Genomic DNA, 13,738 nt, shown 5'->3' with positions numbered 1-13,738 from the left:
TCAAGGCACTAGCCCAGTCATACCATAAATCCCAGATAAAAGAAAAAGGTAAAAAAAAAAAAGAAAGAAGGAAAAGTAAAGAGCAAAGAAAGAAAGAAAAAAAAAACTCTGTCAGTAGGATTTATCATGCAAATAATCCCTTCTGTCATCATGAGCTTTAACATATGTACAGTTTGAGAAGGAAAAGAAGTAGATTCATTTCATTTAATCTCATGATTTCTAGGCAGATGGTTAGCCAATGGAAGAAAAAGAAAGGCATTCTTATACACAGTACTTAATAGTACAAAGCATCATTCATGAGCAAAAGTAGCTTAAAAACAAAATGAGATTAAAAAGACCTAAAATGTCCTTCTAAAGGGTCTTTACATTCATGTTTGAATCTCTTCACCTGAACTACAACCAGTCTTTTTTTTATTTATTTAAACCACTTTTTACTAGTTGTTTGAGGTGTAATTTTCCCTTAGTCCCTTATGAAATAGAAATAATCACCAGAATATGGAAAGAACCCTAGTGACCAATTGCTTAGAAAACTCCTTTTTAAAAATATTAAAATACATTATCGTCTACATGCCTGTAAAGGAAACCAACCTAGAATCAGAAGATTTGTTCAACTCCTCAACAAAACCTTTCCTGAAAACCACCACCTCAAAGACCAACACCATTCTCACCCAGTTAACAGCCCACAGAAACAATTTTATAAGTAAAATATATGTCAAGACATTAAATATCCCAGAAAAAGTGTCCCTTTACGTTCACCGGGGTAAAAGAAGTGAAGTCCCAAAGGAAAAACTGTTATTTACTGTCATCTCTTTATTGCACTTAAAGAATTCGATTATATCACGAAGAATTTTAGAAAGTACTAGTTTAATTAAAACATGAAAATTTCAAACTACCTACAGCTTTGCCTAGTTCGTAAATTAGCAAATTCTCAATATAGATAAGAATACCTTCCCTAGATCCACATGCATGATGTCGATGAGCAGTACTATCAAGTGTCTTCATTATCTACATTATTTTCTCTTTCTCCTTTCTTCTTCCTTTCAAACTTCACATTCTTATTTCAGACACTGCATCCTTTAGTATAACACTGAGAAATCTGGATAATATGATGGCCATCATGGAACATAACTACACTCTACAGTGATGAATGGCTATATACAAAATGATTTCTATCATTTACAGAAGAAAAATGTAATTGAGATTTTAAATTCCAAATAAAATGCTACAACTCAAATGACACTGACTAGCTATGAGCTTCTTAAAGTCACCCACCTGGGGCAGCATGCGATTTTCTTCCTCCAGCTGTCTTACTCTTGCCTCCAGCTGCCTAACATAGGACAAGGTTGATTCTAAAATTGAAAAGAAAGAACTCACATTATACACGCAGGTCTTGTTTGGTGCACTGTCAGGATATTTCTGGCTTGATTTATTCAAATCAGGTAACGATTAATTATACTGTTATTTACAAAAAGGAAAAAAAATTCTTACCAGAAAAACAACAACAGAAGCCATTGAAACTACAAACAGTTTTGAACAATTTTCAGTGTTAAGAAGTATTAGAGAAGTTTATAGGTGGTGAGATTGCAGGCTTTTGCACATCAACCAGCCCTCAGAACACTAGACATCTTGAGGACAATAATTCCCTCTTTTCTCCTTATTATGTGTGCTTTGAGTTTTCAATGAGTTGTCTACACACAACTGGTTAACTAACAATTGGTTAATTATAACCAAAATAAACTACAAGGCCCTATTAAAAAATAGAAATTTTTTAAAAAATTCAAATACCCAGTTCCCTTTATTTTTGCATGAAATATTTCAGGTCTTAAGAGTAAGATTTATCCTTCTCACAAACCTACAGACATTAAGACTGTAATTCAGGAAACAAAAGTGTTAACAATTTAGATTTAGACTGAATTTTGATTTTTTGGCTAAGAGTGACAGAGACCTAAATTTTTCCCAAATTTTTAGCTAAACCAGGGGCAGACCTGAAATTAATTCCTGTTTTTAGTTCTTCACAAGCTCAGGTATGTGCTGAAAACTCAGAATCAGCATCATGCTTAATTTCTGTTCCATACTGAAACTCTCAAGTTTATAGCTTGTGTCATGAAAAGGGTCACATGTGGAGGAAAGTGGAGTTTCATTTTGGGGAACAACCTGACAGTAACTCTTCTTCATTAAATTAAAAATATTTAAGCTCATCATATGGTAACATAGTCGTAATTCATTCATTACCCAAGAACAAATATATTTCAGGGACAGTGAAAGGTACATGGCAATAGAATCCCTCCAGAGCATATTTCCATAGTTAAAATTAAAGTAGCAGAACCTCCTTAGGGTTCATGTTCTTCAGCTAAGAAACACAAAAGATTAAGAGGCAAGATGGTACTGCATTTAAGAGGGTAGTGTTTGGAGCCCCTAACAATCCAAGGTTACGGGCTTGTTGGTTAGCTCAGTTAGAGCACAGTGTTATAAAATCAAGGTCAAGGGTTCAGATCTCCATACTAGCCCACCACTAAAAACAACAAAACAAAACAAAAAATCCAAGGTTAGGATGAATATTGATGCAGATTAATACCCTTATCAAAAATTCATCATGTAAACCCTGCTTTATTATTTTTTACGTGGAAATTTTTTATATAAACTGAATTCGATTTCTCTGACCTCCAAAGCAACAAGCTAACATTTTATTTTCCAAAATACATAAGAAGTATCAGCCTTCATTCACAAGTGTAACAAGTAAGCTCATCCCTAACTAGTTTACAGTATGCCTATGTTGATAAATTGTTTGCAGAAAGCCTCCATCACTGACATTAATATAATGACCCACTGACCTCATACCAATGGAGATTAGCTATGAGCACTCCTCATATAAGAAGATAGGGTGACAATCAGCTTTGTATCTCATGACTCATAATAAAAAAATCAATCAATAAAAAAATAATAAATAAATAAATGCTAATTTTATAAATATTTAAATGCATCTCATCATATTGATCATTTAATTTTTTTCTACTATAAGCCAAGTAAAATCCTGTGAAATCTAGGTCCAGTTGAAAACTGTAAATAAACATTTTTTATATATTTTGCCAAGCAAAAAAAAAAAGGAAGATAGAAATACAAGGCCAAGGAAATGTCTGAAAACATTTGCTAGAGGTATACTCTTGTTTTTTTAGCTTAATGAAATGTTAAAACTTGCTTTATGAACTTTTCAAAGGAATAAAAAAGTATACAGCATAAATGAATAGCAAGATTACTGATTTCATGAGTCTGCTTTACTGGAGCAAATGAATAAGTGATTTGCAGATCATCAAGATGTGAATGCAGATTGCCTAATTTACACAGTTTTGCAAGCCCTACTCTCTTTCTCTAGAAAAACAACCACTTGATGAGGGCCATCCAAGTGAAAAGTTGCTCAGCAATATTCTACTTAAACCGTGAAAAATAAAATTCTTTTCTCTTGTTCACAATTGACACCTTATCTTTATTGTCCCTACTGCACTATGGCTAAGGCTGTGATACTTAAAGCTGCTGAAAAGACTCTACACAGAGTGATTCAGGTGATATTTGAAAAATGTCACTGAGTGAAATTTGTTTTAGTTCAGCGGCTATCTTTAGACACTTTAATCTGTGCCTTTTTAAAATCTTTGCAGTTCACATATTTGATGATTTCACTAAGTCTCTACTTAAATTATAGAAGTATTGTATTATGTCAGTTCAGAAAATAAGGGGGGCAAATTCCTGAATTTGGAAAATATTCTCTAACTCCCTTTTTTAATGTTGAATGGTCATTTGCTTGGTTATTATAAGCATTTGACTCTTTTCCAGAGCTCCAGCCCTCAATCTTGAACTTCGCAGCATTCAGAACAGTGAGCCGACAAATTTCTGTTCATTATAAATTGCCCAGACTGTGGTATTCTATTATAGCAGCACAACACGGACTAAGACAGTCTCTCAGCAAGAGTCCAATAGCCACGTGATTTCCAATTCATAGGCAATCTCTAAAGACATGGCTTGAATTTGTTCCAAATTAATTCACAGACTTTTAAACACCCCTAAGGAAATTACTTCAGAACTGTATGTTTTTAAAATTATTACTGCTCTGACAAAAAGTGTTCCTCTTTCTTCCTCAGGCAAGCAAAGGTCAGTCTCCTACTTAGAATTCATATTAGCTCCATAAATATAAGTGATTACATTTTTCACTATAATTTGATGCTTTCATTATTAAAAGAAAAAAATCTTGTTGGAATCAGCACTTTCAGATTTGCCTGGATATTTAATTCAGTCTGCCTTATTGGCAGAGATAGGATTTTGTTTTTTTTTTTAATGGGACTTTAATTGCCCTTAATAAGTAAAACCTGGTATAAGGTCTTACTCTAGTACACTATCTATGAAGCAAATTTCACTCTTCTCAGACCTTTCTCTCTGTATGCCAACCTGAAAGAGATATGGAATAGTTATATCCTATCCCTCGCCTCCCATGCAGAAAGCTGTTCAGTCTCTCACTGGCCCACAGTTTTCTTAGCTCTGTGTCTCTGCCTATACCTTCCTCTAGTCAGAAGTACTCTCTTCATTCCACTCTGCCTAGTCAAATACTCCCTATTCTCCTATTCACAGAATGAAAAATAGCTTTCTAATAATTAGAACTGCCAAAGATTGCAATACACTGCTTTGTACAATGATGTGCTTCGTGTTGTTGGAGATGTTCAGAGAAAGTTCAACAAGATGTTGCAAAGATTTCTACCCATGTATGCTGTTGGGCTGGTCCCTTTAACCCTGAAGGTCAATAATTCTACAATTTTAAATTCTTCCCACTCCATGAATCTCTTTCGGTTTTCCTTCTTTACCACTCATTTGCCAATGAATCATATATAGAGTGCCCTGTGATTTCTCTACCTACGTTAACATAGTGTTACTTATTTTCATTTCAATATATTACATGAAAATATTCCTCTAACCCCCACAGACTGACTGGTGGTGTTCCCTGCAGGGGTTTAATGCATGCTTGATGATTTACTTTAACATTAGGGTTTCTTCACCCAATAGTTATTATCTACTGTGTGCCAGATGCTGTTCTATGTATTGAGGATATAGTAGCAGCAAGACCAAGATCTGGAGCTTCATGGAGCTCACATCCCACTGGGAAAGACAGACAATTAAAGCAGACAAATAAAATATGTTATGAAGGTGATATGTGCAATAAAGACAACAAAACGAAACAGAGTATTCGGGGAAGACAGCTACACTAGGGAGCATGGCCTGGAAAGAGCTCTCTGAGGGCTTCTTATTCTCTTTACCTGCAAATAAGCCAACTATGCAAAGATCCTGGAGAAGCAAGTTCTAGGCAGATGAAAGAGCAATGCTCAGACCCTGGCGGGGAAGACCCATATTCTGGAATCCAGTCATGAAGGGGTAAGTGACAGCAGCTTGAGACAGGGATCTGTTTGTCTTGTCACCTTCCGCTGCTTCCGCTGCTTAAGTTTTTTTATTATTATTATTTATTAAGAATATTCATGAGATACAATCCTAATTGTCACCCCTCCTGCCCATGATGTAAGGGCCAGATTCATACTAGGGGCATACCCATTACCCAAAATCATTTTTGTACCCCTTGTCCCCACCCATTCATCCCCACCCCCCCCCACCTCCCCCGCTGCTTAAATTTTAAAACCTGTGCTCTTTTTGGCTGTTCACACTTAGACCTAGTTTTAGACTCTTTGACTATTAGGATTTCCTTTTAAGAAAAACCCCAGCATTAGGCATGGTTCCCCTCTCTTGCACTCCACCTCCCATCCATTGGGAAAGTCTGTTGACTACATCCAAAATGTCTTGAGAATCCAACCTCACAAGTCTCCTATCCATGCTTCAGCTCTTGCCTCCTCCACCCCAGGTCTATTTTCACTTACAATCTATTACAAATCCACAGCAGCCAGGGTTTTCTTTATAAAATTCTAAGTCTGATCACATCATTCTTGAGCTCAAACCCTGCAGTAGCTCACCATTTTGCCCCCCATAAAAGACAGAGTCCTTAAAGAGTCCAGCAGGGTCCTACGTGATCTGACCACCTGTCACCTCTCTGAGTTCAAGCCCTCATTACCTCTGCTCCAGCCATGGAGCCTCCTTTCTCTTTCTGACCACCACAGGCATTTTCCTACCTGAGGGAATTTGCTCTGGTTGTCCCTTCTTTCTGGAATGCTCCTCCCCCAAATAGCTGCTTGGCTAGCTTCCTCACCTCCTTCCAGTCTTTGTTCAAATCACAACTTCTCAGGGAGACTCACCCAGTCCTCTTCATTTAATCCTGCAACCTGCCAACACCTCCACTCCACTGTGCTGATCTCCTTTACCGCATTGAACATCTTTATTTTTGTCAAAGTACTTTACCACCTTCTATCATATAAATTAGCTTGTTCATATGTTTATTGTATAAAGTCTATCTCCACAAGAATGTTACTCCACAAAGCAAGGATCTTTGTCTATTATGTTGAGTGAAGTACTCCAAATGTCTAGAAGAGTGTCTGGCACAATAAAATTTTATTGAATGAATGAATCAACCAGCTATGTAGACAGTGCCCTGAAAGAAAATTATTTCATAGTACAGGTCTCTACCTTTCAATCATTCCAGGGCAAGACAGGGTTTGTACTTAAATGGAGCCTAATATCAATTCTGTTGTGCCATTTGAAAATCATTCTATCCAATATTATCTTTGGATGAAAATTGTGGGCAAGTTTTCAATGATGTCAGGTCCAATCATTTGTGGGTGATTTCAATAAGAAAATCTGAAATGTGTTTTCCCCAGGCTCTAAAAGTGTGTGTGTGTGTGTGTGTGTGTGTGTGTGTGTGTGTGTGTGTGTGTGTGTGTGTGTGTGTGTGTGTGTGTGTGTCAGAAGGAGGGCTAACATCTGAAAGTTTTCCCTCTCCCCCGAAAATCATATGTTAAAACCAAACTCCCACAATGATTAATCACCTTTGAGAGGTGATTAGGTCATGAGGGAATGAGATTAGTGCCCTTATAAAAGAGGTTCGAGAGAGCCTTTTTGTCCCTCCACCACGTGAGGACATATAGCAGGTGCTATCTATGAGGAATGGGCCCACACCAGACACCAAATCTGATGGTGCTTTGATCTTGGACTTCCCAGCCTCCAGAACTGTAAGCAATAAATTTCTGTTGTTTATAAATTATCTATTCTAAGGGATTTTTGTTACAGCAGCCTGAAAGTACTGAGATGAGAGATGGGGGAACTTGGGGTGCAGGTGGGAGAAGGAAGAGAGATGGACAGAAAAAGAGTTGTGGGGAGTGTGCATAATATGAACTATTTCTACCACTAAAATCTTGGAATACAATATAAATGCCCTTCAGCTGTAAATTATGCTCAAGTTAATAAGGTTTAAGTTTACTATAAATATCCACTGGAATGAATTTGAAATTCACCTGGACATTCTCCCCCAAGTCCCTCCCTGTAAGGAGGTAGTGAGGGAGCAGGAACAAGCACAGTTGTGGGGTACTGCACGGGCAGGTGTCAGTTGGACATGGAGTGAGGGGCTTTCAGTTGTCAGAGAGCATCCCAAGGAGTGCAGTGGGCAGAGTGGGCCATATAGAAACAGATTCTTGTGCATGTGTGAAGAGGAAAATCTGTCATTTCAAAGGAAAAGAAAAATGGAGCAATGCATTGTCCTGCTTATTTTAATTAGAATGAAGGCAGGAAATACTGAGTTATTTTCCAAGAATGGTTTTACAGAAAAATCATCAGTGCTGTTCTTTCAAAGTCATGCAAATACTGTATTTTCTGAAAGTCTTGATTTTGTTTCATTTACTATTTTCTATAAAAGAGTAAATAGTTAAATGGGCATCTAAAACTGATGATTTGCAAATAAATCAATTTAGAAATCAGAAAAAAAAATTATCAGGTTCTATGTCCTAACTTTTGCACCAGAAAATAATCATCATAAATTGGTTCTAGTCTCTCCTCTTTCCAAATGTGTTTTGAAAATGAGGGGAAATGGCATTTTGTTGCATATTTCTTGTCATCCACCTGTTTACTTGTTCCTTGGGAAGTGGCACGTGGTTGTTTGAGCTTCTATTTCTGTGTGTGTGTGTGTGTGTGTGTGTGTGTGTGTGTGTGTGTGTGTGTGCGCGCGCGCGCGCGCGCGCGCGCGCGCGCATACTGCAAGGCTCCATGTGGCAAGGCTTTACCTTATAATGCTTTTTCAAGCTGCCCTATGACCCCATGACTAGCACAGTGCTATGTGCTAGAAGGTATTCAATAACTTATTGTTGAAGGAATTATGAATGAATGACCTTGTCATTCTGTGCCCAACTGCCCAGATGCTACTAAAAGTTTTGTGCTCACAGGACAGTTTGAAGCAGTGACTCAAAATGCAGTGAAATTTCCTTCTATAAAACACACAGTAACAAGCAATCTAAACTGAAGCCTGGCTTAAAGGAATTTTTTTTATGCTCTAAAATTGCCTTCACTTTTGCTCTTCCTTTGAAAGCAAAAACCTCACAAAAGAGGTACTAGGTAAGTAGCAATAAACTGGGGGACTACACAGAAAGTACTTCAAACTCTAAAGATCTGTTTAGCATGAGGACTATTTTAACAACAATTCAGGGTTAAAATGTATCTTACTTTCCACTGTTATGTTGCTGCTGCTATTATTGTCATTTCTAAGAGAAAATAACTGCCTTTTCCCAATGCCAGAGTATAAAAGTGGATGTCATTTTAATAAATGTAACAATTTTCTTTATTGTATGTGGCCCCCTTGTAAGTGCATCTTGTCTGTACTGCCAGTGAATGCATAAGGAAAGAAATCTGTAAAAAAACAAATTTTCAAAAGACAGTAAACCTATAAAAATGTTATTTTCTCTCAGGATAATTAGTGTGCCTTCTTATGCATATTTAGATGTTTTTAAAAGCCTACATATAGTTCTCTTTTGACTGTCCGTTATACTTTTCAGAAAAATAAAAATAATTTTTATCAGATTGTACAGCAAAACATCATTAACTTGAACTCCATCAATTGGAAATTCATAAAAATTTTGTTGAATTTAGTCTACTTACGAGGGTACTTCAAAAAGTTTGTGGAAAAATAGAATTAAAAGATAATTCAAATCTTTCCATGAACTTTTTGAAGTATGCTTGTATACTCTCTGCACTACCTATGAAACAGTAGTTGGCAAAACAAATTCAGTGTAATAATTAAGGAATATTCCCTCACACAGATGCTCCTCAGCTTATGATGGATTCACATCCCAATAAACCCATTGCAAATTGAAACTATTCTAAGTTGAAAATACATTTAATACACCTAACCTACTGAATATCATAGCTTAGCACAACCTACCTTAAACATGCTCAGAACATTTACATTAGCTTACAGTTGGATACAATCATCTAACACAAAGTCTATTTTATAAGAAAGTGTTGAATATCTCATGTAATTTATAAAATACTACAATGGAAGTGAAAAACAGAATGGTTGTATGGGTACTCTAAGCACGGTTTCTACTACTGAAGCGTATGGCTTTCACACCATTGTAGTCACAATATCAAGCCTAACCATGGTAAGTTAGGGACCATTTGCATAAGGAAAGCAAAGTATTCACAGTGTTTTATTTAGCATTATCTATCTACACACAAAGTGATTATTTAAAATGAGTCTAGTTAGTTTAGGCAAACAAAATTGGAAGGACCACATACTTCAGGACATTATCTTATATGTTAACTGTTTTAGTATATTTATCAACAAGCACTTGGTAATCACTGTACGTTAACATATATTTATTGAGTACAAACGATGTGCTAGATACTCTTTCATGTGCTAGAGATACTCTATTGAAAAACTAGTAAACAGGGTTCTTCCCCTTGAAGAATATTCTAGTATGGAAAACAGACACAAGCATATACACAGACACATAAATAAATACGTTGCTGCCCTATGTGCCCCCCACCACTTTAGCTTAAATCTAGATGATCGAAGATCTGGACCATCCAAGTCGAAACCTGAATGTAAAGATCTGGGAATGAGTTTTCAAGAATAGAACTTGAAAAGTCCTGGAGATGGGAATGAGTCTGAGACATTCAAAGAACAGAAAGAAAGCTGGAATGGCCAAAGTGAGGTGAAGGAAGTAAGGAGAGAGGGATGAAGGTAGAGAAGATGGAGTTGTCTCCTGGGAAGGCAACAAGTCCCAGGGTGACAGTAAAGCAACATAAGGATCTTAGATTTTGTACTGTTTGCAGTAGGGAGCCACCGGGGAAGGGGGATATTGCACTGTAGAGACATCATCTGATTTATACTTTAAAATGGTCATTGTGGCTGCTCTATGGAGGACAGAGAGAAGAGGAACAAGTGTGGAGGTAGGGAGATCACTGAGAGAGCTGCTACAGGAGATGAGCCAAGAGATGAACATGGGTTGTGCATAAGCCATAGCAGTGGCACTAAAAGAAGTAGCCACATTGGACATATCTCCAGGAGGTAGAGCCAATAAAACACACGTATTAAGTAGAGGTGAGGTATTAAGAAAAAAAGAAATCAAAGGTAATAGCTATATTTTTGGAATAAACAACTAGGGGATGGCAGTGGCAATCATGCCATAGCTTGGAGAAGGAGCAGGATTGGGGTTTGAAATTAAGAGTTCTAGTTTGTTCATGGTAGGCTTAGTATTTATACGGACTTCTAAGGTAAGATATAGAGTAAGCAGCTAGATAGATGAGTCTGGAGCTCAGAGAAGTGATCTGGAGTTTCAGTTTAAATGTGGATGTCAATAGTAGAGAGCTGTTGTGGAAGCGAAGCACAGGAATGGAGGAGGGTCTGGAGTACAGAAACGTGTAGAGGAGGCAGAGCCACATGGCAGACGCCCACCCTGGATCCCCTATTCCCCGGCACTGAGCTTCAGAAAGCTGAGCAAGCATCCAGCCTCCCTTGCAGACACAGGCACAAATCTTGTGTATCTTCCACTTGGGTACATTTCAATGAGGTCTCTCTATCCTTCACTCTCACCTCTGTTCCATTCCTAAATCCAGTCTTCCACGTTCTTGCTTATCTCCTGCTGCTTCCTTTTAGCATGCTTTTCTCATTCTTCTTCATTTGAGACCCCTTGCTCTCCAACAGTAATTTCGGAAGGAGTAAAGTAGAGCACAATGACTAAGAAAGCTGGCTCTGTTAGACTTCATATGTTCAGATGACAGCTCTGCCCCTTCCAGTTCATGACTTTGAACCATTTTCTCATGCCTCAGTTTCCTCATCTGTTTAAAGGGATAAAAAGTACCTTCCCTATTGGGTTGTCATGAGAATTAGGTGCATTAATATGAAAAATCCTTAAAGCAAGGACTAGCACAGAGTAGGCACTCAGTAAATATTAGGCTGAGCAAAGGGAGCGTCAGTCAATGCTTAAAACTCTTTCTTTGCCCTACTCTACTCATCCCCAAGAAGTAGCGAATATTTCTCAGCACTTGGTCCCTGGTCCTTGCCTTTCCTGATTTATAAAAAGGAAAGACAAAATTCTTCCCATAATTATAGACATTTTATTCCACTTATTCCTTAGGAATTTCCATTTTAAGGAACTTAGGTATACTAGCTGAGTTAACTATGCCATGCTGAATATTATTTCCATTAAGATTAGATCAATTATTGATACTACTAAAACATTATATGCTGGAAGGCTATTTGTCACAGCTTAATTTTTTTTAAACGTAGCAAACCACACTGATTTAGCATAAAAGGAAAATATTACAGTTCTTTAGGAGTGGTTTTAAATAACACCACATATATATATATATATATATATATATATATATATATATATATATATATATATATATATATACAAGGAAAGCTCAAGTTATCTGGGCATTCTAAGGGACCAATGTCAATGCACGTCCACAGCAGAAAAGGACTTTATTAGTTCAAACAGCACTGGGCTGGAAGGTGAGAGTTCAACTTTAGTTGAAACTCTGTGACTGCCTAGGCACATTAATATCATCAGGTTTCAGTTTTCTATCATCAAACGTGAATACTGAAGCAGATAATCGTTCAGACTCTTTAACACCTCCAGTTCCTGGACTACAATTATGCACTTCACAATAATCCTTATTAGTGGCTTAACTGCTAAAGGCAGCTAAGATAGGATTTTTAACGGTATATATGTTCATTCATTCATTCATTAAGCAAACATTAATGGAATAGGTACCCCATACATGGCCTAGGAGATGAAGAGAATATTTAAGACAACATTACAATGTTCTGTGTGATACAGGCATACCAATTCTGATTATTGCAAATAAACATGTTTATCTGAGGCTTGTTTACTTTTAAAAATACTATTCTTCAAGAATACCTCCTTACATGGTTTTCTTCTAAACAGCATACATAAAAACTCCTTCCACTGAAGAAAGTTATTAGGTTAAGAAACAAAAAGTATACTTCAACTTTAATCTTAATATAAAGGAATATTACTGGATACCATTGTTAATTACTGAATACTGGCAAAAAACAAAGAGTCAAAAAATTATAAAAGAACTACTTAAACTAAGCATTTTATTTGACAATGGTATTCTCACTAAACTTAAGATATCAGGTTTCTTACTGCCACTACTAAAATTGAAACAGAAAATAAATCTCAAAAGTCCTGTTCAGTACAGCCAACACAGGGTAACCTGAATGTGTTCACCCTGTTCTTCATGCCCTTTGATTTTAGAGACACCTTATAATAGTAAGGTGGGGAGAGAAAGTTCTGGCTGGAAAAATTCTTGCTGACCTTACAGCTCATTTGGGATCTTCTAGTTTCACAAGGATTCCATCATTTTGCCTTCACTAAACAGTTACTAGGCAACAACAGACTAGTCAATTTTGGCAAACAAGCAAATGACACAAATAATGGCTAATAATTTTTATCTGATATATCATATATGAAGCACTTTGCTAAAAAGGCATATGCATATTAATGTACTTAATCTTTACTGCAAAACTAAATGTATTATTATCCCCATATTACAGATGAAATATTGAAGGCTGAGATGTTAAGTAACTCCTCAAAGACACAAAGCTAGTAGGTTATAGTTGTGGAACCAAACGAGGTCTGCCCAGCGAAGCCCAATATGCAGCATTATAAATACTTCTCACTGCTGGAGAGCAAAGACCCTGCAGAGAGACAAGGTGAAGGCCAAACTAAGCAATTATCAAAGAATTTCATCACTGGTACCAAAGGTCTGCTTGATTTAAACCCTCTTTCTTATCACTGTGCTTGAACATTACACCTCACTCAGTTGATGCATTTGTTGGGAGAATGAAAACTGTTCCTAAGATGTGGTAACTGCATCATCTCTTCAGTTCAGGTGGTGCTTTCAGGTAAACAAGAGTCAGCCAAAGAGAAGACAGCAAGTTTCACAGTCAACAACAACCAAGCCATCCCACGCAATGTGCCTGGATCAGCTAAATTGTTAGTGTGCATAATAAATACAGATGCCATTCACAATGCAATCTGTTGAAATTTCCACAAAGTTCTTTAAACACAAGTCTCAGAAGGCTTAGAAGAAAATGATTAAGCACAGGCAAAGGGCAGTTTCTTCTGGCCTGTAAATGTCTAATTTTAATTTTTAAAGGAGCTGCTTTCCTGAATCTCTCCTGGATTCTCTTCTAGACAACCTGGGAAGGTAATGAAATGTTCACTCTTCTTAATTTAAATCCATGGCTACCAATGCTGTTATCGTTATTTTTGGGTGATAACAGAGAATTTGATATCTA

At 37.0% G+C, this 13,738-nt stretch overlaps 1 protein-coding gene across 1 annotated transcript in view; it reads right to left on the bottom strand.

Moving 5' to 3' along the window:
* The window catches only part of CCDC85A (coiled-coil domain containing 85A), a 221,036-nt gene that overhangs the window by 39,945 nt on the left and 167,353 nt on the right, over positions 1-13,738 (bottom strand). The window contains exon 3 of the mRNA XM_063078677.1: positions 1,273-1,349. Within this exon, the coding sequence (XP_062934747.1) occupies positions 1,273-1,349 (77 nt within the window). The remainder of the gene's footprint in view (positions 1-1,272; positions 1,350-13,738) is intronic.

Source organism: Cynocephalus volans, chromosome 14 (genome assembly GCF_027409185.1).
Source record: "Cynocephalus volans isolate mCynVol1 chromosome 14, mCynVol1.pri, whole genome shotgun sequence".
NCBI classification, from domain to species: domain Eukaryota; kingdom Metazoa; phylum Chordata; class Mammalia; order Dermoptera; family Cynocephalidae; genus Cynocephalus; species Cynocephalus volans.
The sequence above is the reverse complement of the archived record's forward strand: the minus strand, read 5'-3'. Positions and strand labels throughout refer to the sequence as shown.